This window comes from Nothoprocta perdicaria, unplaced genomic scaffold (genome assembly GCF_003342845.1).
Source record: "Nothoprocta perdicaria isolate Ctin4 unplaced genomic scaffold, notPer1 scaffold_70, whole genome shotgun sequence".
Taxonomy (NCBI): Eukaryota; Metazoa; Chordata; class Aves; order Tinamiformes; family Tinamidae; genus Nothoprocta; species Nothoprocta perdicaria.
The window spans coordinates 3292573-3317107 of NW_020455977.1; the positions used below are offsets into that span (position 1 = coordinate 3292573).

The window sequence follows — 24535 nt, forward strand, 5'->3', positions numbered from 1 at the left end:
CCTTTCCTTTCCTTTCCTTTCCTTTCCTTTCCTTTCCTTTCCTTTCCTTTCCTTTTCCTTTCTCTCCCCATAGTTCTATTGCCTGTGTTTGATGCTCTGCATTACCTGAATTTCAGCTAAACATCACTAAAAAATTTAATTGCACTTCTGGCAAGGTGCAAAGGACACAACAGTCCTTCAAAATTAAGGGCAATACAAGTCTAATGTAATATTTGATGAGTAGTGTTCTATCATTCTTTAAAACAGGAAGAAACAAACCTATTTATTACGTCCAATTTTACAAGTCTGCAGTATTATAATTATAATTGTTGTGGACATCTATGAAATTCACCTTAGTGCTTTGACCTTAATTTTTTTTCATAAGAAGATGAGGAATAATGCAACTTATAAGTTTATCAATTAGTTTGTATCAATTAGTTTGTATCAATTTGTTTGTTTCAAGTTTGAAATAATGATTTGTTCCTTCAATTCTCACACCATTTAAAACACTGACAAGATAATCTCTTAGCCAGAAGCATTGGAAACATATCCAAAGCAAACATGTGCAAACAAGTTTGAGGAGGAACTTGTCATCAACCTCTGTCCCTTCAACCTCATTGAGACTGTTGTTAAGATGCTGAGAAGTTCAGACAACTCCCCCAGTCTCAATAAAATTAATTATTTTTACAAATGGATGCACTTTTGTGTTTCTAATGGGGACTAGATGCTTTTCTCTATGACTAGGTAATCTGTTTTGCATCACATCTACATGAAATCCAGCAGGACCTACAGCATTTTGTTACAGGCTCCACAGTGCAGAACCATAAGTGCCTCATGAGGCCCATGCTCCCTGCTGGATATCTTACTCAAGTAGTTCTCATTTTGAAGCTGCTGGTGGTTTGAATGTCATAACTACAACATTTTTCTTGCCTGTAGCCTTAACCAAGAGAAAAAGAGAAGAAACAGTCAAATGAAGAGAAGAATCTTGAAGGCTCAGCCTCAAATCATCCATTCCATAGGGAATTCTCCCATTTGTTTTGTTGTGAGTTACAACAATATGTCTTTATATTTTTTACAACAATGTCTTTTCCTCCAATCTTGACTTTAGATGCCACGTTTCACTAACAATTTTAAAATGAAAAGTAATTCCAAAATGAAGAAATAAGATTCCTTTAAGTATGGATTTTTTTTAACCTTATTTTCCTCCTGATTATTTAAAAAAAAAAAAATCTTGAAGTGGAAAATTTTATTTACAGTGAAAAAGCATTTTTTTGGAAAAGTGTTTTATGAAATTTATTTTGTCTAATTAACTTGAAAAATCCCTCAGTTCACTCTTAGGTAAAAGTGCAGATATCTGTAAGTATTGTCCCTAATTCTCTTGAATAAAGTAAGCACATTGAATATGCATTAGAAGAAAATTTTCTTGTAGTGAGGACATAGCAGGGTGGGGTTTTCTCTATATACTGAATAATAAACAACAAGTTTTCCTCTAGGTTTCTGAGGAAGTTGACGCCCTTATCTCTCAAGTCCTCCACCATATTGCTTCACAATTTGGCAAAAACATATTGCTGCATTCTGGGATTTGAGTGAAAAGAAAGATCTGCTACATCTCCCCTTGCGTAACCTTTCCCTATGCACACTCCCTTAACTCAACTGCAAATTTATTTCCAGAGAAAGAATCACTAGACCTCTTATCAAATAGCCTGTCCTAATGAAATACTCAGCTCCAAATCTGCAGGCACAAATAGTTTACATAGTTTTTTGAAATGCACTTTGGAATTTAGAGGTACTATGAAAACTGGATAGGAGCTCTAATCTAATACCCCATTAATCTAAATCTTTTGCAATCTTCCACTATTGCCACCATAAACATTTAGTGAAAAAGCAAATCTCTGCAGGATTCTATTTTCATTGCTTCATTACTTTGTAGCTTTTTTACCTTTGGGCCGCTATGGTTTGGGCCCCTAATTCCATTTTCAATACATCAGAGACACCTTAAACTTATGTTCAATTTCCCTTCCATTCTGGAGTCTGAGTTTGTTTTCAGTAACATGATTTGTTTGTTTTGTTGTTGTTTGTTTTTGTTTTTTTTCCAGATATGAATCTTCTTACATATTCTATCCTGTCCCGCTTCTCCCAATATTTACGTAACAGTATATTCTGGGCCAAAATAATACACATATCTGTCAAGATAGAGAAAATAAGCTCAGAGAACCTTTCAGTTGCTCTGATTCGATGAGAGTAACTAAGACTGCTACTATATTCCAAATAGGTAACTTAAAAAGTTAATTTCAAAAGAAATAATCAATTTTTATATAGAATCCTAATATCTGACAGCACACATTCAGTAAGGATTAAAATATATCCTACAGAGCCTGACTCAAAAAAGAATTTTTTTCCCAGATTTTCTTCAAGGAAACTATTTCTGATTATCTTAAATATAAAAGTTGAAGGCAGGGGGGACAATTCATGTTCCATCTTAAAAATGCTACAAAATACATGTTTGAATAGTTCAAAAACAGGTATAATTTTAAATTTATTACAAATGTAGTTTGCTAGTGGGGTTGGATGAAATGGAAACCTAGGGCATATTTGAAAGGATTTTCTTCATAAACAAATTAAAAAGACAAACAATTAAGAACAATAGGCTAGCCATGACAGATGATGTATTTTCATTYATCATAGACAGTAGATCTCACATTTAGGCTTCAGAAAATCTGAAAAATGAAAAATTTAGAGACATACAAAGACAAAACCGTAACCTTTTTTTGGCATGTAACACTGATGAAGAAATATGAATTGTGGATTTGGCTCTCAATAATATTGTAGGTTAATATAATTTGTCAAAATTTGTCAACTGCTAGGTGACTCCTTCTCATCACTTCACTTTTGCAGCAGACAGTTTCTCTAGAAAGTGCTGAACTGACATTTTAAAGGTAAGTTTGAGTACATAATAAATAGTGCCAGTGATCTAGCCTGAAATGTCAATATAAGCTTCACTTAATCACAAAGCACCCTTTTTATTACTACTGTTATTTAAGTAATATTACCTAAGTTAAGCGATATTTAGTAAGTATTAAGTAATACTACCTAAGGATCTAAAATATGCACCATCTAAGTATACAGAATGCTGATTAACATGCAAAATGAACATCTTATATGCATAAATTGATATTCTTTCTATTCTTTAATTTAATAGGGACCATTTGTCCCCCATAATATTCCCTAAAGAATGAAAGATAAGTTCTGTGGGACAATGTGCCAGTTCAGAATGCATTGTTCAGCAAATCACGTTTTTGATCATTCATAGTGCTAGAACTCAGTTCCTTGTGAGTCTTTGGGCTTTGTTCAACTTTATATATTTTTAATTTTTTTTTTTTTAGAAAAGTACAATGAGCTTAACACGAAGTTACTTGTGATTCCTGTATTGTGTATATGGTCTTTTCCGTAGATAATAATCTCAGAAATATTTTGAAAATCAGGATATCCACACATAAATACCATATTATTTCATACAATCTCACTTAGCTTCCAAAAAAAGGAAAAAAAAATCAAAATAGTATTAGATATTTGAGACACACTGAAAAGGATAAACTCTCAAAACTGGGTTTGAACCAGACCAGCTTAATTCCTGCTGTCTTTCATGAGACAACATGAGGTTCAAGTACACTATGTAGCAATACAAGCTTTTCTTTCATCGGTTTTGCTATTAGCAATGTTAGTGGTTGCAAGTCACTATGAAGAGGATGAATGCAACAGTGTCTCAGCTGCGGAGCCCTGTGTGTAATTGATTTTTCAGTTCACTGGTCAAACCAAAAAATAAAAACAATTAGGGAAAAAAAGTACTGTGTCAGCTGAAACATTTATTTCACCTCAAACTTTAGTTTGCCCATGGATACTTAACTCTATTAATTATTTAGATTTTGAAAAACATCAAAACCAATCAGGCAACTGAAAACAGTCATTACAAAATATTTTCACAATTTCTAATTCCTCCCAATGTCTTTTTTTTTTTTTTTTTTTTTAAAGTAAAACTTCCAATCTGGCACAAATCTGTACCCACAATTCCTTTATAGGTACCTTTTTCAGTACATCTACTATTCATCTGGAACATTTGATTCAGTGCTGGTCACTTGCTGCTATTCAAAGTATTATTTTGTCTAGAGACTATATTTATTCTGAGATTCCTGCAAAGTGAGTTAGTCTAGAAATAGTACGACTTTTTGAATTACTTTTTAGTTTTAACATCCTTGAAAAAACCCTCTCTTCTTTTGCATTTACAGCATTTTGAGAAATGCAAAATTATATATTCTAATACAAATATTTTGACTGAAAATTGTACTTTTTTAATACCTAAGGGAGTACATATTTCTAGTTCAGTTCTGTAACAATAAAACTATTGTTATGATGCAAGGTTGGCAAAATGCAAAGATGAAATGCACATATATATTCTGACATACGCAATCCTTTTCTGTAATTCTCCTTTTGATAAACACATTCAGGTTGCCACTTTCCAGTTGCTACCTTCTTTCTGCCTGTTCCCATGTCATTTCCATCCGGATTAATAAAAAGATTGGTCTGAGTTACAGGTGATAAAGTCCAGTCTGTCTGAATAAGATAAAAGAGCACAGAACTGTGCAGACCTTTCCCTCCGCAGCTCATAAGGAAACTAATTCTGTAGCTTCCATGAGTGCCATAATATATTATCTCATCCTTCCCTACCTTATATGATGGCCCACAGGAAACACTTTATCAATAGTAAACATTTTTAATTAAGCAAAAAATACTGGGAAAAAAAAAAAAGATCTGAATCAACTATTTAACACTGTCTCACTGTGAATTCCACTAACTCACTACAGACAACATCTTCCACGGATTATAAATTGTGCAAGGACAGCAGCTAAGCCTTTTATTTTAGCAACAGGGGCATGACTTATCTAATTGAGCTCTTCAGAATCCTTTGAGGTTTTATTACAGGTGGTCAGATTAATTTGGATGATTATTTCCCCATTGGTAGCTGTTGGATTAGGGAAAATGAAATTATCTAGAAAAAATGTTCCACTTTCTGTAAAGTAGCTGCCTCTATTAGACAGAAACAAAAGAAGATTAGCTGGTTTGGCCACCCGACATTTTATCAGTCAACAAACATAAAGTACCAACCACCCCAGCTGCCAGGGAATCAGAAACTGAAATCACTTTGCATCACAGCCATGAAAAAAATGTACAAGCAAAATGCTCATGATGAATGTAGGTATGGTCAGGTTCTCTACAGTTTTCAGCAAATGAGGTGAGAGTGCTCACCTTAAATGAGGTGACAATGTACCAGAGTGCTAGGATGATTCCAATATTATTGACTAACACCTTTCTTAACCATCAAGTCAGCATGGTTGGGAATACCTAGGAATATTCCTGTTTCAAAGCTTACTTACCTGCAGTTGCACTCTCCTACAAGATCCTAACCACAAAGACTTAAAATAAATCATAAATAAATACAGTAAAAATTGAAGCATCAGCTAAGTGTTATGAAAATCATATTAATTTCAAAGCTTTACAATTTTTGACATTTACAAAATCTGTGACTTGGCATATTCTGTGGTTGGAATTTTCAGATGTTTTTAAAAACGTCATGTTTATGGTATAACAAGCACAGATTTGCAAGGGTTATTAATCAGAAGAAGATTGTAAACAGATTTTCAAATAACTTTTTATTTTTATGAAGCATGTGTTAGCTATTTTAAAAGCTCCATTTTACATGACCATCCTTGAGAAAAAAAAAAAAAAAAAAAAACTTTTCATGTCTTTATCTTAAAAAAAACAAGCACACAACTGAGACGATATCGTTGATACCACGAAATGGACACAGCCCACTAGCAAACAGGAGTAGCAACAACATACTTTCCATTCAGCGATAGGAGAGCTTAACACTAACAAGTTTTATAAATTATCCACTCTAAGTAATTCTTACACATTTTTAGCTGCATAGTGCATGGGTCAGAGAACTTAATGCCAATAAGTATTGTGTGCTTCCAAAGCAAAACTTTGCTCTTGTGCTAGCAGCCCAATTTCTGTCATTTTAATGAACAATATTGGTAGATAGCTTTGGGAAGTGACTGTTTTAGGAAAAGGATGGCAGAATTCAAGCCAGGGGATTAAAGTCTACTCAGGTCAATGTCAGCTCCATGAGGAAAGAGAGAGGCAGAGGGGTGCAGTGAGAAAACAGAGATGGAAAGACGAGGGTTGTAATGCATTTGGCTGTTGCTGTTACTGTAGGACACTGGTAGCAGGGGAAGTATGTAACAGTTGTCCTATCAACTTATGGCAGTGTGGCATAGACTGAGGCAAGTTTCCTCCTGAATTAACATCATGGAGTTTTTGTAAGGCTCAGGCCAAGCCCATGTGGACACACACAACAAAAAATGCACAGAATACATACTGATATAAAGCAATATTTCTCATTATTCTTTTCCATGCACAAAAAATATTTTTTAAAAAACTATTATAGTCTGATTCATGGTCCATCTATAAGTCTAAACTTAGTAGGTTTCTGTCTATTCTAATAGGCAGAAAAAATAAATGGTATAATTTCTCACTGAACTTTAATGGGAAGAAAAAGTAAAGTAGAAAGAAAAGCATGAGATTTACATCAGTGTTCCAGATATGCTAGACAGCAGAAAGCTCTTGGGCATACAGTACTACTCAGTTCTTGGTAGCTCATTAAGATAAATTATACATTATACCATCATTTGTTCCTACACACATTCCCAAATTAAAAATATTTCAGGCTATTTGACTGAAGAACTTTTCCTACCAATATGCACTCTGAATGATGTATCCAGAGTTCTAAAAGAAAGATAACACAAATCAATAAACCTGAATATCTTTCATACTATCCTGTCTCAGCATTTAAGACAAGAAGAAATAATTAATGGTAAGTTTGAGTCTTCATAAAAGAGAGTTTTGCACCACCTGAAAGCATTCAAGCATTGTTGGAAGCAAGGACTGACGGTTGAAATGAATGAAATGACTGATCAGAAGACAATATAGAAATAAATTTAAAAATTACCAATTGCACTGTGGAGAAAGAAAAAAAAAATCCTAACTGTTGCTAAGCACCACTTAAAACCCGAAGATTTGATTAAGGTCATTACCTTCAGTATTACTCAGTTCAGGCCACCGTACATTATGCTGCCTTCCTGGGACACGACAGGAGAGATTATTTAGTTGACACACTGCCCAAAGCTGAAGCTTAACTACAGCTACTACAAAACAGCAAAATGGCATGAACATAAGATAAAAAACAGTCCTTTAGCATGATGAAGTCTAGTAATTTAATCCACTAAAAGTTGAAAATTTTCATCAACTTTCTTAAGATCTTTGCTTTTCTGTATTGATCCACACATCTGTCATTCTTCATTTGTGTGAGGAAGACAGGGGATGCAAATGATTAGTAGTTTCCAGACTGTGGCACTGAGTTTTGAGTTCAGCAAAGGATCAAACACAAAAGGACAGCAGGTGCAGATAAAGCATAAAACCCCCAGGAACTTAAGGACAAGCTGTTTGCATCAAGTTTGGGAGAAGAAAAAATAGAAAGGGAAGCTAAGTAGAAGTAAGGCAACAGGGAGAGCCAAAATAAATAGAAATAGAAATAAAAGAATGGGGAAATCAATGGAACAAATCTGAACCCTGATGAGAATCAATTTAAACAGTTGTTTTATGGAAATTCTATATCCAGTCACAGATTTAGCTTTAATAAAGTTTAAGTAGGACACTTTATAAGTAGGAGATTTAAAGATAAAATCATTAACTCTTGAACACAGCAATAGATGTACTGTACATAGATGGAACATCAGCATTGTATCTAGAAAATACTAACATCATTAGCAAAATTATTTATGCAAAGACACACTGCTCCTGTGAATTCCAAATTTAATTTTTTTTTAAAGATAAATACATGCCATATCATATGCTCAAAAAAAGTTTCTAGATTTTAATTCACAGCAGAATCCTATGAATAAATGCTTACATTTCCTTCCAAAAACTGTGGAACTGTGCCTCTGTAGCCTGAGCTATCATCGAGAAAATAGCTATTCCATAAATTTCTGTGTTCAGAATGTATAGCAAAAAAATCCACCATGATACCACTTAACAAATTAAATGTAGGATATGTAGGGCTTTTTTTTTAATTTGTTTTTAGCAGTGAAGAAAACTTTTCCTAACTCTGAGCATATTTTATATAGTGTCCTGTAAGAGCATCATCCTACATATACTAATATAGTAGAGGTGGAATCAAATCCACTTCTAGCTGCATATCCCTATAAATCAGACCAGAGGAATGGAGAAGAGGACAGCTGGAATGGAAAATAAGGACAGTTACAGACACCAGTGTGAGGTTTTCCTGCAAATGTTAGGCATCAATGAGTTCCCCAATTTCTATGGTGGCTGACTTAAGCATCAGAACTCAGAGCTGGCTCATTGACATCTGATTCTTAGTGAGATTCCATAAACTCTCCCATTGGAGTTACTTACCCTTTAACTGGCAACAAACAAGCAAATAAATAAATTCCAAAGGAAAAGCTATCTTTGTGATGTGAAACTGCACAAGCAGGTTACCTCTATTCTCACTAATGGACCTGAGAGATCACTCTTCTGAGGAAGGAAAGAACAAAACAAGTCAGTTTATTCTGAATTCACTTTTATAAAGCTGTTTATGCTTTCCTGTCATAGCAAACTACTCTCAAAGTATGCTTTATGCCAATAAGAAACAAGAATCCTATCTTCCTTGTAAAAGGCTTTGGTGTTTGCGAAATGCCTCTGCAATCACAGAGCTATGGATTACTACTACTCTTTCTACACAGTATTTTGGCTGATACTTTGCTTCAAGATGCCATTGCTTTTGATTAGGAGAGGGAGAAACGACATGCTCAAATTGAACTTTCTGCTATGTTGCAAATTTCTCTCACAACTTGATTTTTCCTTGTCTGTCCATCTATATACATAGCTACACTCACATAAAGTTATTATGAAAATACATCCTTTGTTTAAAAGGTTGAAGGATTGATACTGTAAACTCAGATAATAGATCTTTATAAAAATGTTATTAAAAATAATCTAAGAAAAATGAAATAGATAAAAAGAAAAATTCTAACAAAAACTAAGAAATGTATGTTTATCAAAGGCCCGCATTAAAGTCTGCTCTCTAATCTTCCACAGCCTATTGGAAATGTTCTATTAGTTGTACGTTTGTCTAGCTGGGGGTACTCATGCAATAATCTCTTTTTGGAGTGGTTTAACATTTTAACTTCATGAAAGATATGCATGGGGTCCAGCAATCTAGAAAAGCCCATGCTGCTCGTGTCTTTCTGGGAAAATGAGAATACACACACACACACACGTACATATATATATGTGTATATATATATATATATACACACAACTGAAGAAATTATAATAAAATGATTATTTGTAAAGAAAGGAAATGGAAAATTTCATTTTGGCATGTCTACACCTGACTGAGCTTCAAATTCAGGTTCGCTGTCCTTCCCTTGTCATCTGTGGAAATGCTGATATGTTCTGTTTTTATATCTCTTTGTAAAATAGGCCTTCAATCTCAAAAAACTTTATGAAGCAAAGAAAATTACCCTCCCATCATTCTTTATAGAGGGGGTAAAGCATCATGCATTTTGCAGACAAGACACAAAGGACAAAAGAATTTTTTTCCAGAAATGCAGGCACGTCAGGCCCAATCTATCTAATCTATAACACTTTGGATGCTCCAGGCTGTATCCTAGGAAATAGATAAAGGCATGTCCTCCACAAATATAATGAATGGGAATCCCTGCCCCTGGCTAATATAAATTGTGCTTGTTGGTGGGTAATTTTATCGATTATAGTCCAGTTATATTTACACACATACATATAACAGTCTTCAGTAAAATAGCTTAAACTACTGGTCAAAAACTACACACACCCCAAAAACATATGCATAGAGGTATAAGATAAATGAGTTAGCTATGATGTTTTTAGCTTTCCTGTATTTTACGCAGATCTTTCTGGCTGGTGACACAAAATTATTCTGTGATAAATTCACATGTTATTATTCATCCCATTCAGAACTTTTTTCTCACTATGTAAAGTATGAGCAACTTTCATAGTTTCATGCTGATCACACACCCAGTAGCTGTAAAACACGAGTTGTAGTACAGTATCTTTGGTTACCCTTTTAAAGGGTAGAAGGTGGCAAGGCATAGCCTTGCTGCTATACTCAGCATACTGATGTGTAGAATTCACTGATGGGTAGACATAACGAAGCATGGTGGAAGGAACTACTTATCTTTATTCTCTTTTAATACAGAGCTGCAACAGCCTAAAGCCTACTATGAAGAAAGAGATGTATGACAAGAACTCAAGTAATTATAGCTTTCCTGACCTGCTTTTGACTATGTTGCACAACCAGGCTTTGTAACTACAGTACAATAGAATACAAGGCCAAGAAAGAAGAAAAAAAAAATACTATTCAAACTTTTATGATAATCCACGTAGAACACAAGGATCAGAATCTTGAATTTTTAAAATACTAAGTCTAGCTGTTATAATTCCAGATGATATTGAGTATGTTATATAAAGAAGCCTTAGCTCTGATCCTTTAAATGTATTGTATTTCTTTCTTTGACTATTTGGAGTGAAGCTCAAATACATTATTTTATATACTCCTAATATTTTTTATTGTTTTTTAAAATTGTAGTAGAAGAATCTATTCAATTTAGCCAATAGACATTCATTTAATTGAATTGTATATCAAATAGTTCAAGTGATTATTTGGTATGTTTTTATTACTGGATGTGTGCAAGACACTCCCCTGTAAATCCTACCATCTTGGAATTTTAATAAATTGCAAACAATAGTCTGATCAAAAGACCTGTCTGTACAATATCAGAGAAGATAAGAGGGCAGGGAAAACACAAAGAGCCTTCAATGAAGCTCTCTACTGAGAAGTTGCATCCCTCCTCCCATCCTTCCATTTTTACTGCTGAGGAATGAAGGAAGCCTAGAACACTAATCATCTTTGCTTTCCATAAGAAAGAGATAATGTTACAATACAAGAAATGAAAGAAAATGAAATTATATTAAGCCAGTGAAGTGAGCCAACCAATTGTCAGACTGTTATAAAAATGCAAAGACTGTTAAGCCACAGATAAACCCCAATGTTGAAAATACTTCTGCATATATTTAACTGTTCCAAACCCTGACATCAATAGAACAACTTATATTAATATTATAAAAGTTAATTCATTCTTAATTTGTGGATGGATAATTAGAGTCTACATCTTATTTGCTTGACTTTATCTGACTAAATATTATAAAAGCTCTGTAACAATGATTTTTTTTTTAAAAAGAAGTACCATCCTACTAAAAAGAAAGTATATTTTTATAAAGGGTTCAAATTTTGAAGGGTGAATCAATAACCTAAATACTTAACCTGCATCATCATGTGCAAGAGAAAACTGAATTATGATTATTTGCATAAATTAGAATTCACCAGGATTATTTTTCTTAAAAAAAAAAAAAAACAAAACAAGATGCACCACTTAAAAAGTAAAATTTAGGATGAGACTAAAGATAAAGTAAAAATTACAACCTTTCTTTCTGACATTGCATCTTTAAAAAAGAACAGAATAACGTATTTCTTAGCTCTAGAAATGACAGTGAAACAAAACAAAACAAAAGCACTTCCTGGAAAAAACAGTATCTTGGGGGAAAAGAAGCCAACCCCTCCCCCAGTATTAATTCCAGTGACTCCATGTTTCAGTAGGGATTCATTTGAGCTATAATACTAAAGGATATAGCAGCAYACTAATTCTGTTTAATTAATTACAGGTATCAATTTGAGCAATGAATTGCACTTGGGTGTGTTTGGGTGTGTGAAATCAAAACTCAGCACATTTCAGCAGGTGTGGGCCAAACCATGATAAAATTTCAGTTAAGGTTCTCACAGCCTTCTTCATCCCTAACTACTGAAGCTGGCATAGCTGCCGTGTCAACAGTAAGTCTAAGTTAAGCTGGAATCTTTCACACTGCCAAACACTGGGCATTCATAGTTTCAAAGCAGGGGTTGTATTTGCACTTACTTTACAGCAAGAATTGATTTAACATCTACAAAGAGACTCTGCAAACCTGTATTTCAGGCTTTTCTGTTTGGTATGTACTTGGGCAGCACATGTGGCAGTCCTGTCTGCATGGAGATAGAGTTTAAGAGGGGAGTGTCAGTTTTTCTTTATTATACTCTTCAGACAGCTAAATTACACTTAAAATGGGTTAAGGAGACCTAGAGCACACAAGGCTCTTGAGTGTTGCTAAGCAGATTCTGTTGCTACCATACACATACAAAAACAATCAAACAAAAAAACAAACACCACACATTTTATTTCTCACTTAACCTACTATTTAAGTTCACAGAAAGAAGTCAAATGACTAAACTGTTCAGCTGCATTCATATATACCATATATGCCAAAAGTGGCATAGGTAAAACAAATCTCTATGTCTGGGGTCAAGTATCAATAGCAGAATTGTTATGAAACACTTACAAAGTTAGATTTAAAATACTATTGTAGTGAGGACAAAATCACAATCAATGTAGAGTTAACATTTAGGCTACCACAGAGCATTGCTTGACACTCACTCTTGTATAGCATTACCAAGGCTAAATCCAGTCATTCCCTAGTCATGCTACCAAATTYGTAGTTGCAAAGTACCAAGGCTTGTGGAGATTCTAGAACTGCAATTAAAAGCAGACCAAAATGTAGCATGCCAGCAGTAATAATTCAGAGAACTGAATGTCCCATGGTTTGAAGTGCACAGGCCACTTGCTCTTGAGAACTGGGCAGCCATCATAACATTTCTTTCATGCATAAAGAAGAGCTCCTCAGAGCTTCCCTACAAATTCCTCTGCAGACATGAGCAAGTGGGACAGCAATCCTGCTCCAGAAGAGTTCCTCTCATTCTTCAGTAACAAGTACAACAAGCATTTCTGGTAGGGCCAGAAATGATTAGTACAAGGACATTATTCAATGGGGAAAAAAAAAAAAAAAAAAAAGTGAGTGTCTGGAAGATACCTCCAGATGCAAGGGGACCAGAACCTAAAATCTTCTGCTTGCATCTCTCTCTCTATATATATATATAAAAGGAGGAGAGAGGTATTAGAGCTCATTCTTTTCTTTGAATATATAAATACATTATTATATATCAATAACATCAGCATAGATGTACTCTCATGTGTAAAAATGTAAACATAAAAAATTCTCTCTAGGAGAGTATAAGTGTTCCATATCTGCATCGCTCATCACTCTTCTGCTAGGGTTTGAAACAAGTACTTTAATATTGCTCTTTTTATATATTGCTCTGCAAAATGCTGTTACCAAAAGAAAAAGCCAAATCCCATTTTTATTTTTTCAAACTGAATCTAATTTAGTCTCCAGTCATACAGAAGAAACAAAGGTAGATTGTTCCATAAATTTTGTGCCAGTATTTCTCCCAGGACTACCAAAGAGAAACATTTAGTACTAGAAAGCACCTTGGTGATAATTTTGCCAAAACACAAAAACTATACGGTATATCAACACCAAGTGCATAAAAAATACATTCCATAGACTATGATTTTATTTTATTTTTAGAATTGAATGTTACTCAGATAAAAGTAAAGCTCAGATAAAAGCTTTTCTCTAAGTTTTATCTAAAGAATGCCTTTATGTTCTGCTACTGCCATGGCCAACTCCTGAATTGAACTCAAAGATTACTGAAGGGGCCTGGGCCTGAGTTTCTCTCATAATGACTTTAGGATTCACTCTCCTCATTATGCAGAGATATACACGAGATATTTCTTGGAGAGCTACCTCCAAAAAGCATGCTGAAACAACATGTAAAGTAGTGTATACATATATACTCCTGATATGAGTAGAGACCTCAAAATCTCTTTTTTCATCCTCAGAAGAAATCTATTTTTTTTCTTAAATTATTGTTCTTCTGTAAACTGCACGGATATTGAACTCTTACTAGATGTGGTACAGAACAAGATTTTATCTCTTTCCCCCCCAAAAAATCACCATAAATTTAAAAACATTTATTATAATAGCATAAGGTTACTTGGGCTTCTCAAAATGACACATTTGAAAGTCACTCAAATTTCAAATTAAAAAGTTTCTTAGTTATTAGGAATTCTTATCCTTATGTATATTTTAATAAATGTCCATTTAGTAGCTTCAAGCATACAACCATATATGTTAAAAACCGGAACACTGGAACTGAGCTTCACCCAAATGCATCATTTTCTAGCTGGACTACATTGCCTTGGAAATGATAGCTTGGTATGATCTGTGGTCATAAACTTCCAGAGAGTTTGATGAGGTGATGCTCTAACAAAAATGCTAAGCTCTCTCTGCTTACAAGAAATAAATAAATAAATAAATAAATAAATAAATAAATAAATAAATAAATAAATAAATAAATAAATAAAGGATCTCTACTTTACGGCTACAGTTCTGCTTGACCATAAACTTCTAAACTATTCATTGAATTGTCCTGATCTCTTTAATGATATTGCCAATAATGTGTCTTAAAGAGATTAAAAAAAGCACTTCAGTCCAACAAATCACTTCAGAGATTGCCTCGTTGAAGAGGAACAGAATTAAAATAGAACTAGAATGAATTAAGAGCTACAATATAATCTGCACCTAATCACGCCAACACACAAATTCCCACTATCCACAAACTTGAGCTTTTTTCAAATGTACAACCAAAAAAAAAAAAAAAATCATGACAGCTTTCAGTTTTTACAAGAAAGAGATCTGAAATACACATGGGGTAATATAAATTGTTCAACTGACTTAAAAGGACTGTTTCATAGCATCACTCTTAGTCTTGATGACTTGGCAATGGAAATTAGTAAGACTAATAATTACCATACATTTAGACTGGAGGTGCTTGCTGGCTCTTGATAGAGCTTGGTGGTTTTATACCACTTCCTCAAGAACAAAAATCGGCATAGTTTTCCTTAACTGTTCTTCCCTGGGCCTTTATGGAAGCTAGGAAAGCCTAGACTGGCCCTGAAGCTGATGGAGTCTTCCCCAAAGGTCTACAAAGCTCCTCCAGCACGGGGGCACTAGCAGGACACCTGCTCCTGGATGCATCTTCCCCATTGCCAGGCCATTGGCATTCAGATGCCCACACTACGATTTCCATAGCATTCCCTGCAGCTCACAAAGAGGCAGGGAATAGCCATTTGCACAATTGCCACCCAAAGGGATAAATCTGCACCAGTCCCAGGGCTGCCACGTGAGTGGCTGCCAAAAGTTTGACAATCCTGCTGATAATTACTTTAACACTTTTAAAGCACATTTGATTCACATTTTAAGTTACCAAGGCTATTAAACAAAACTGTCACAAATTATTTGACGGTTACCTTAATTAGACAAGGTCTGATTTAATATTTCCAGCACAGTTAAAAATCTTACTTTACTGGGGGCCATGGAAGTTTCTCAGCATGTTAGGTCTGCTAACTAAAATTGAGTTCAAGCAAATCTATTAATATATTCTAACACATTCCACAGTTCATTACAAATAATAATTACTTTTGAAAACTTTCTCCTTCACTATGAAGAACAGATCTCAGTCTAAGTAAAAATAGTATCAGTGAAGAAAGCTAGATTTCTGCCAAAAAGTTTCCTGAACTTTGTCTTTTTTTCAGAAACTGCCAGTAGTTACCACTATATATTTCATCAACAAATTTCACAAATTGCTCAACTTCTTTCAGACAAATTGGCAATATTCCTTCAATATGCAGACTACTAAAATATATATAATTTCCATAAATAAATTTATTTTACAGACTGAAGTTGTCTACAAAAGAAACCCTGCAAATCTGCCTATCAGAGGCAACTTGGGAAGATTTTTTTAAAAATAGGAACTAATCCACTATTGTATTCTGCAGCAACATAACCCATATATTACTGTGAGCTTCCTAAAATTGGACTAAGAATTTAAAATGAACATTTTTTGCTAATCTTTGCAAGTTTGCAGATATTAGCTCAATAGTGTACTTCCTTTTTTGCAAATCCAAAGAGATGCCACATACCTTGCAGCTATTGAACTCACAGAAGCTGAAGTAGTAGACTACTGATTGAGTAGGTTTGTCAACTACTCCACATGCAAGTTCTCTGATATTCTACAAAAAAAAATCCAAAAGATTTTTTTTTAAAGAAAAGCTGCAAACTTATTAAAAATATTTATTTCAACTCATTTGAAAGGAAAAATAATTAATTCAGAACCTTTCTCAGTTATGAAAGAAAAAGGAGAGAAATCACAGTGTGGGTCACTAAGATATGCAGATACTTACTGCTCCTAGGAGCTGGGCCAACAGAAATTAAACGTATTATTGAGGCTAGTGTTACTTCACTAGCACTGTATGTGGAGTGGTGGACTAAATACCCAGTACTGGAAGGAAACAGGCCTTAGGCATGATTGATAAGACAATTTTTTTTTTTTTTTTTTTTTTTTTTTTGGTAAATGATTAAGTCATGTTTTGGCTGTAGAGAGCTTGTAAAAATACTAGGAAAAAAGCATTATGTGGCTTTACAGTACACTCATTCAGGTGGCTATCAGGCCCTCAGGCAGAGAGGGACACAAAAAGAGAAAGGAGGTCCTTCACGCACATGGAGGTACACCTATTTGATGGCAAGAATTTGTCCTTTACAACACAAGATTTGCAAAGTTGAGTAGAAAGTTTAATGAATCTGCATGCACGTCTATTTGTTCTTAAAGATATAAAAATAGTTACTGCATGCAACAACGCTGCACAAAGGGTTAACACAAAAACATCACTTTTTTTTCATGATACCTAGAAGTGGACAAGCTCATGTGATTTCCACTGCTGAAAAATTTGCTGCTTACAGCAGCACCACTTACCAATAACAACAGAAAAATAAAGGCCCAGTGTGCTTGCTATGTATAGTCACATATCTGGCAGACTAAATGCTCCTGATACATGGCTGGTTTTGACAGCATGCAAGTAGATTTGCTTTCACAGGTAACACCAGCAAACAAAAACTAATTTGCTAAACATTGCACTATAGAGACAGTGGAGCCCCAGGTCGCTACTGAAAAAATGACTTTGCTTAGCAAGAAGAGCACTGATATTGCTTGCAGTGCCAAGACCAGCTTCCTTTACACCTCCTCCTTCTTTGTGCACTTATAATTGCACATCTTGCTAAGGTTCAACACTTTTTTTTTTTTTTTAATATTGATTCCTAACACAGAGATGGGTAATAGTATTGGAAAACACAGCCATTATCTGCCTCTGTCTTCCTAACTTACTATATTCCATAGTAAACAAGCTGTGAGTAAACAAGGTCAACAAGAACAAAAGCTGAGGAAATTTTCATGGCTTTCATATGAATGAACTGGAGTCTCCACCTACCTTTTCAATTACAATACAAAGGTAAATAACAAAACCGACTGAAGTAATAAGCAAAGAGTAAATTCAGCCTGTAAATTCATCCTTTTATTTCCTACACATATTGTGAAAGCAGTGTTGTTATTCATAGATGTTTCTCTAATGTAAGAGATGTTTCGGACATTTCTCTAATGTCCGTAAAAACGGACTTTTTAGACTGTATCTTGTTTCCTAAAGGAGAGAAATGGTAACAAAGGGGCAAGTTAGCTTTTTAATAAATGGAGCACATATTAACAATGAATAGTAGAAAAATCATTAGGATAAATGAAAACCTTTGGAGATCTTGAGCATATGCCAAAATTTCAACTGGCCATACTTAGAGTTAGCAGACATTACAAATTAATCTTGTTTTTCCATCCTGTGTAGCTGCTTCTGAGATGAAGATACTATATGTTACCAAATCACAGAGGCTTTTCAAGCTTTACTTGAATAGTAAGTGGTACATTATTATGGTTTAAATTTCTGAAATCAGCAGAGACTATAAAACAGACTAAATTAGTTGGCTGAGTAACAGAGCCAGAATCTGATCCCATAGTGATGAAACAGTTTCCCATGATTTCCAAACCAGTGGTTCAGCCAGCTTTCTGAGTTATTAAAAAAGAAAAAAGGAATAGATTGATTTAACCCAATATTTTAAAATAGTTGTGACCTTTGCTCAAGTAAAAACAGAAAAAAGAAAAGAGAACAAATGTTTTTGTTTAAATGCTTTAGATAAGGATTCAAGAGATCTTTTCTTTTCCAAAACTAAAAGATATTTAAAGCAGTTTAATTTTAAGTATAAAAGAGAAAGAACTGTATTGTCTGAAATGTTAATATATGGTAATGCTGAATTTGTTTTAACACTTCCTTTACTATCCTAAAGTCAAATTACATTTTTTCTTTAATTTCRCATGACATCCAGACCTTTGCCAACTTTAACTTTTTCATACTTGACTATATGACTTTATGACTACAGCAAAAAAAAAAATTTTCTTTGAAGACAACATGTTCATGAGCATCAGACTGATGAACTGGAAGAGGTTATCAACAAAAAGGTCAAGGAGGTCTAAAGATATGAGCATACAGATAATACATCTTCACATAAAATATTTTTCATCTCCAAGCAGTTTTCAGAGAAATGACTTACTGCAGTCTCTGGGAATACTGTCTAACCTACAATATATGGCTTTGTCATTTAATGACTTAGTAGTACAACAGAGCAAAACTTCTTCCCACTTTCAACCCTGGCTTTTTGATTCAAGTACAATTTGAAATCCTTCAGGCTTTCATATTTCTAGTCAACCTCTTTTGCTGCACTTTCTCTGAATAATACCAATCAGCTATGAATTTTCAGCTACAAAATTAATCTTTGTAATATAATATATGTAATAACCACCTTTTAAAACTGAAGCCCTTATGACCTTTAATACAGTGCAAGAATTTTACATGATCTAAAACAAAACTCAAGTATTTGCCTAATCAAGTCCAAACAGATTTCTTATTTTTTCAAGTATCACCATTTTCTTTTCTATAATGAGATGCAAAAACTTTGAAGGGATTCTTGTAACCTAATTAACATTTCTGTAATTGCAAGAATTTCTAGGACTGCCACCAGGTTATAAAATAGAGTCAAAATGATATGTGAAGACATTTGTGCACAGACAGAAATGTAAAAGCCATATAACTCAGAGACAATTGTGCAATCAAATGTATTAAAATTATTTTAAAATATTTTAGAAAAATAATTTAAATAAATTGTCATTCAGGAAAAAAAAAGGAAAAATGACACTAACACAAAGGAAAATAAAAGATAATAAAATTGTTTTCTATTTGATATTTTATCTCTTAATAGATACAAGACATGTTAGAGAGAAATGCAGGATTAGATTCCACATGGTAGTTAAAACCTGCATACACATATTCACACGTGCATGTGCTCATACATGCATGCTTGCACATATGCACACAGAAACATTTTCTGCTAAAGGACTGTCAGCTGAAGCAACTGTGACCTAATCTTCTCTAATGAAGCAATAAAATATTAATTCTGATTTGGATTTTGGAGTAATTATGCCACCCAGGAAAAAATGGTAACATAGGGAATCACTTCTCTTTCATCAGTCAGTGAAATTGTCCCATATTTATGGCAACAGACTACATATACTCACAGTTATTTTAAATGAACAGTTTTTGAAACTGAATCTGAAATTATATAATCTAGCACAGAGGATTCCTGTAGATTTCCGCCTCTTTTGTTGTTATGATATGCATGTGTATTAAGGATTATCCAGCGTTTCAAGATAAGAAGTTCACTGTCCAGGAGGCCATAAAGCTCCAACTATAAACATGAGTCTTCTTTGGATTTCAAGATTCAATACCTTGGCTTGTTCAGCTAAATTCTTCTGTCACATCCAGCATCCATTATATTTTAACTACGCTTTTTATTGCAGATGGTTGGTGATAAAATAGAGTGCAGTGCATAATCTACTATCTGCATTTCTCAAAACATTTTAAAAGCATAGTCTTATCACGATTGATTCATCCTCTCTTACATTAAGACAAACCGAAATGCTGAGAAAGGCCTCTACAGTATTTAACCTAGAAAATATATAGATATCTATAACATTCTTAAAAAAAATCTGGTGAGAAATAAAACATATTCACTGAAACTTTTGTTTGTTTGTTTGTACAATATATGCTTTCTTTAAAGTGCTTGTGAGGTTTGGGCAGTGTGTATGGGTATTTTTTCTTCCATGACTCACCCAGCATGAATCTCTCCTCCAAGAAAGTGTTCCAGAAATAAAAAGTGATACTCAAAATAGTAGTATGTATGTAGATGAATTACTACACTCTACAACACTGATGGAAAAAAAAAAAGGAAAAAAACCAAAACCCTGAAACGGAGAAAGGCCAACGTGCAAGCAGAAACATGATGACATTTTGAAGCAAATTTTGTTTTTCTCCCTTAAGATTTCTATTATATTACCCCATAAAATATTAATTTCTATCCGAAGATATTAGGGTATGTCCTGGAATCACTCAGGACATAATTTACTTAAATCAGTAACAGGTTCACTGCGTGGGGGGAGATGGGGAAGGAACAAAAGCTTCTGGGATCTCATTGCATTGCACAAAGTTGGAATTTTTTTCTTTTTTTATTTTTTTCCTGTGCATGCTAAATGTACATTTTTTTTTCCCCAGTTGTATTTCTTCAGTAAGGGGGAGGACTTTTGGGGTGTTTGATTTGGGAGTGGAGAGAGGCCAGCTGTTGCCTCCCGTCCTTTACGGGCTCGCTGAGTTCTTTGGAGCAGCGCTCACTCTCTCCAAACCTTGGTGTCCCTGACAGGCTTCCTTGGGTCAAGRCTGACTGGTCTCAGAGCACGCTGCCAACCCATGACCACGCACAGTGGGTGCTCTCTGTAAACTCATGGCCTTTGCCGCCTGAGGACCAAGGGCAGATTTCCCCTGAACCCAACCACCACGCGCACCTCTTCCAACCCAAGTAGCAGTTGCAGCAGTGACACTGGTTCCTGCATTAGTGAAAAACCCGAGCTGGAGGTAGCACACGGCCGAAGCCCATGCTGTTCAACACCAGATTGGTGCTGCACGGCTACTAGCTCTAACCTCAGCAGAGCGTTCACCGTAATTGGTCTTCAAAAAAGGGACTGGCGCGGGTTCCTGCTTGCACGCTGCGGCACCAGCTCTGTGCCACTGACAGTCACCCACTGCTTCTCTTCCCTAATCTGCTGGGCAGCCTCGCAAGTGGCTTTTATCCGACACTAATTGCTAACGCGATGATAAATGCAAGCAAAAGGCGCGCGCGTGTGTGTATATGTGTACACACACGCAACTCTAACAGTGCAAAACACCTACCGATTAAAATGCTTAATATCTATCATTTTCTTAGAGTTCTGCCTTATCCTACCTATAAACGCACTGCATCATTTTGTCAGACTTTTATTATTATTCTTCCCCGCTTCTGTTCAACTCAAAATGATAAATGTACAACCAATAAAATAACAAATGTATCCAGGGTGACCAAACAAACTCCAAACTACAGTATGCTAAGTGAAAAAATAATAATTTCTGAAACCATGCTATCAAGATTCTGCCAATGTAAAAGACAAGCTTATGCAATTGGGACAGTCAATAATAGCTTAATCATTTGAAGGCTCATCTTATAGCACAGTAGAATTTACATTATCTCAACCCATAATCTTTGAGGGTACAGGTTTAAAGAGACTAATGAACACTATAACAAAATTTCTGACTTTAGTAACCTTTGTCTCTCATGGTAAAAAACCCTCAATTCACTCACTATACACATTTATATATATACACCAATATTTACAGAGAAATTTTCATGTGGTATTTATTTGCACATTAATGCTGTATGTACTTTACCGCTATACTACCTATCATGGGCACTAATTACATATGAAGACCAAGAAAAACAAACAACATTCATGCATACATAAATTTACATTTTTTTCCTTCCCTTCCTATTCTTTAGGCAGACTTGTAGAACAATGACATGCATAAAGAAAAAAAAAAAAACTCAGAAATTTTTATTCATATTGAAAGACAACCAAAATATTTTGAGAAAAAAAAAAAATATACTGATATTATCTAAATGATGGATATACTAATTTTAAGATAAAATGGGTATGTGATATTCTGTGTCTAGCTTTTATTTGGATTTGTGTGACACCAATCTGCTTTGTGCAGTTTTGTTACAATGGGAACAGGTGACATTATAGACATTCTGGCTTCCCACAGATTGAGCAGGAAAATACTGAGAACAGTCACAGCTAAACATTAGCCTCACAAGATCAAGCTTTGTGATGCAAAAGACAGAAAAGAGGACATTCATTTAAAATTTAAAATTCAAGGAAGTTTCAGACTCAACAAAGAACATCGAAAACCTAATGGAAACTTTTAGCTCTGCTCTCAAACATGATATTTCTTACAAAGCAGAGAGAAAGCACAGTCCACTTAAACAGTTCCAATTAAAATCTTGTGTTGTACAAGAAAACAGATAAGCATACGAAACATTTGGTGGTTTTTATTTTTCAGGAGAAATAACACTGAAATAGTTTCATCACCATTACATGTTTCTGCAAGCTATATGAAAATATATAACAGGTCACAATTAAGTACTATTCAGTTTACATATTCCTAATGTCTTTACAACTTCAGGAGGACATAACTTCTAATCCTAGTCTCACAGGCAATTGTTGCAAAACTRACCAAAAAAAAAAAAAAAAAAAAATCCTATCTAGCACTTGCGCTGATATTAAAGGAAACAAAAAATAGAAATATGCCCCCAATTAAACTAATGTCGCTATTAATGCTATTTAAACAAACAAACAACAACAACAACAAAAATTAAATGACCTAAATCACTCAAAGCTAAACATTATAATGTTTGGCCATTTCTTAGAAATCATCCACTCTCATTACTTGGAAAATGTAATAAATCCAAAACATTGAAAACTAGTCTTTGAAAGGGACTCTAAGCAATTCTGCAAACTCAATCAATTTATGTATGTTCTATAAGCACAGTTTAGAGTAAAGGCAATTTTCTTTCAAAAATGATGAGTTTCACTGTTAGAGACTACTGCCCTCCCCAGTATTTTTATTTTTAAGAAAACAATACCTAAAACATTGCAGAGCACATCAATTATATGACAAGACTCTCTCAGTATATTAAAGAAATGCTTATCTTAAAGCTTAAGGTGAACTCCCGATTCCATATTTAATGAAATTGAGAAAGCTGCTGAATGTCTCAGAAATCCTCCAACTCTCTGCGCTCTTTCTAAATATTATGCAGCTATAAATTAACACAGAAGCTAGATGAGATTTCAAGTTGCCAAGAATAGCCTTTCAAGCATCATTCCACAAAATTTCTGAGGGTTTTTTTTTAAATTATTATTATTTTTTTTTATTTAGCAGCATTATATTGCAATCATACATCCCAGCCCAGTACTGCAGCACTATGCTGTTTAAACATTGCTACAGTCCAGCATGTTTTTAGGATATGCAGCCAAATCAGCTGTAAGCCTAAGGAAGATTTACATCGAGCAACAAAACTAAACTCTGCACAAATATTTAACAGCTCTGAGACCTCTAAAGGCTTAAAATATAATGCATTTTGTGGTATGCCAGGAGACAACCCCACACTAGTTATCTGCATAACGCAGACTACTCGGCAAACACACTACTGCAAATAAAGCGTTGTTTCTCCCTGTACCTTTAAATTCTTCAGAATAAAAGCTGAATAAAATACTGATACTTACTGTGCCTCTTAACCATACACAGGGCAGTAGTAGCTCTTATATTTCATTAAGTTTCTCTAAAACTTCCCATGCCTCACAACAATTTCTAAACATTTTCCAGTAGATGAAACGCAACTTCATTTAAAACAAACCTAAGACGAGTCCATCACATTAATCTCCTTTTTTCAAGCTGCTAAAACTAAGCAGCAACCCATTCAAATAGAAAATTTCCCAGACAAAGCATTCCTTTCAAACTGCACAAGCAATGTGATTTTCTAGTTGTCAGTTTTAGGTGTGTGCCAGCATGAAATGTTCTTGAATCTGAAATTTATAATAATCACTTCTCTTGATAATGTGAGCAGAAGTAGAATTATATCACAATTAGCACTTACCAAAATACATTATGTTTCTCATTAATCATGCAGTCAGAATCCCACCGCTGTGTATTCAGCATTAGCTCCCGCACCGGGCTGACATGGAAAACGGAGCGCTTTCATTCTACATTACGTGGAATTTTCCCAGCATAAGACCCCATGAGCGATCAGCATGCCTCCTCAGGATGAGCGCTTTGCAAGCAGTCTTATCCCCAGTACAATCCCTGTCTGATTTAGCATTTACTCAGGCTACATGCTGCACTGCCCATTCTTACTGTAATCTGACTCCTCCTTCTGATGTCCTTGCTGTGCGTGTGACATCAGTACTAAGACTACTACAAACAGATCTTTTCTTTACCCAGCTCACAACGAGGTGCTCTAATATTCTTTTTAACCTAAGCCTGGCTTGGAGGGGGGGAGAAAA

General features: G+C 34.6%; 1 protein-coding gene across 2 annotated transcripts in view; it reads right to left on the reverse strand.

The window, feature by feature from the left end:
- The window catches only part of ZNF385D (zinc finger protein 385D), a 150001-nt gene extending 125633 nt beyond the window's left edge, over positions 1-24368 (reverse strand). Inside the window, exon 1 of one of the 2 annotated variants that reach the window (XM_026050788.1) lies at positions 24130-24368. In XM_026050788.1, coding sequence (XP_025906573.1) covers positions 24130-24151 — 22 coding nt within the window. In that variant the 5' untranslated portion in view covers positions 24152-24368. The remainder of the gene's footprint in view (positions 1-24129) is intronic. The other variant, XM_026050789.1, reaches the window with a different exon arrangement.
- Between the last annotated feature and the right edge of the window lie 167 nt (positions 24369-24535).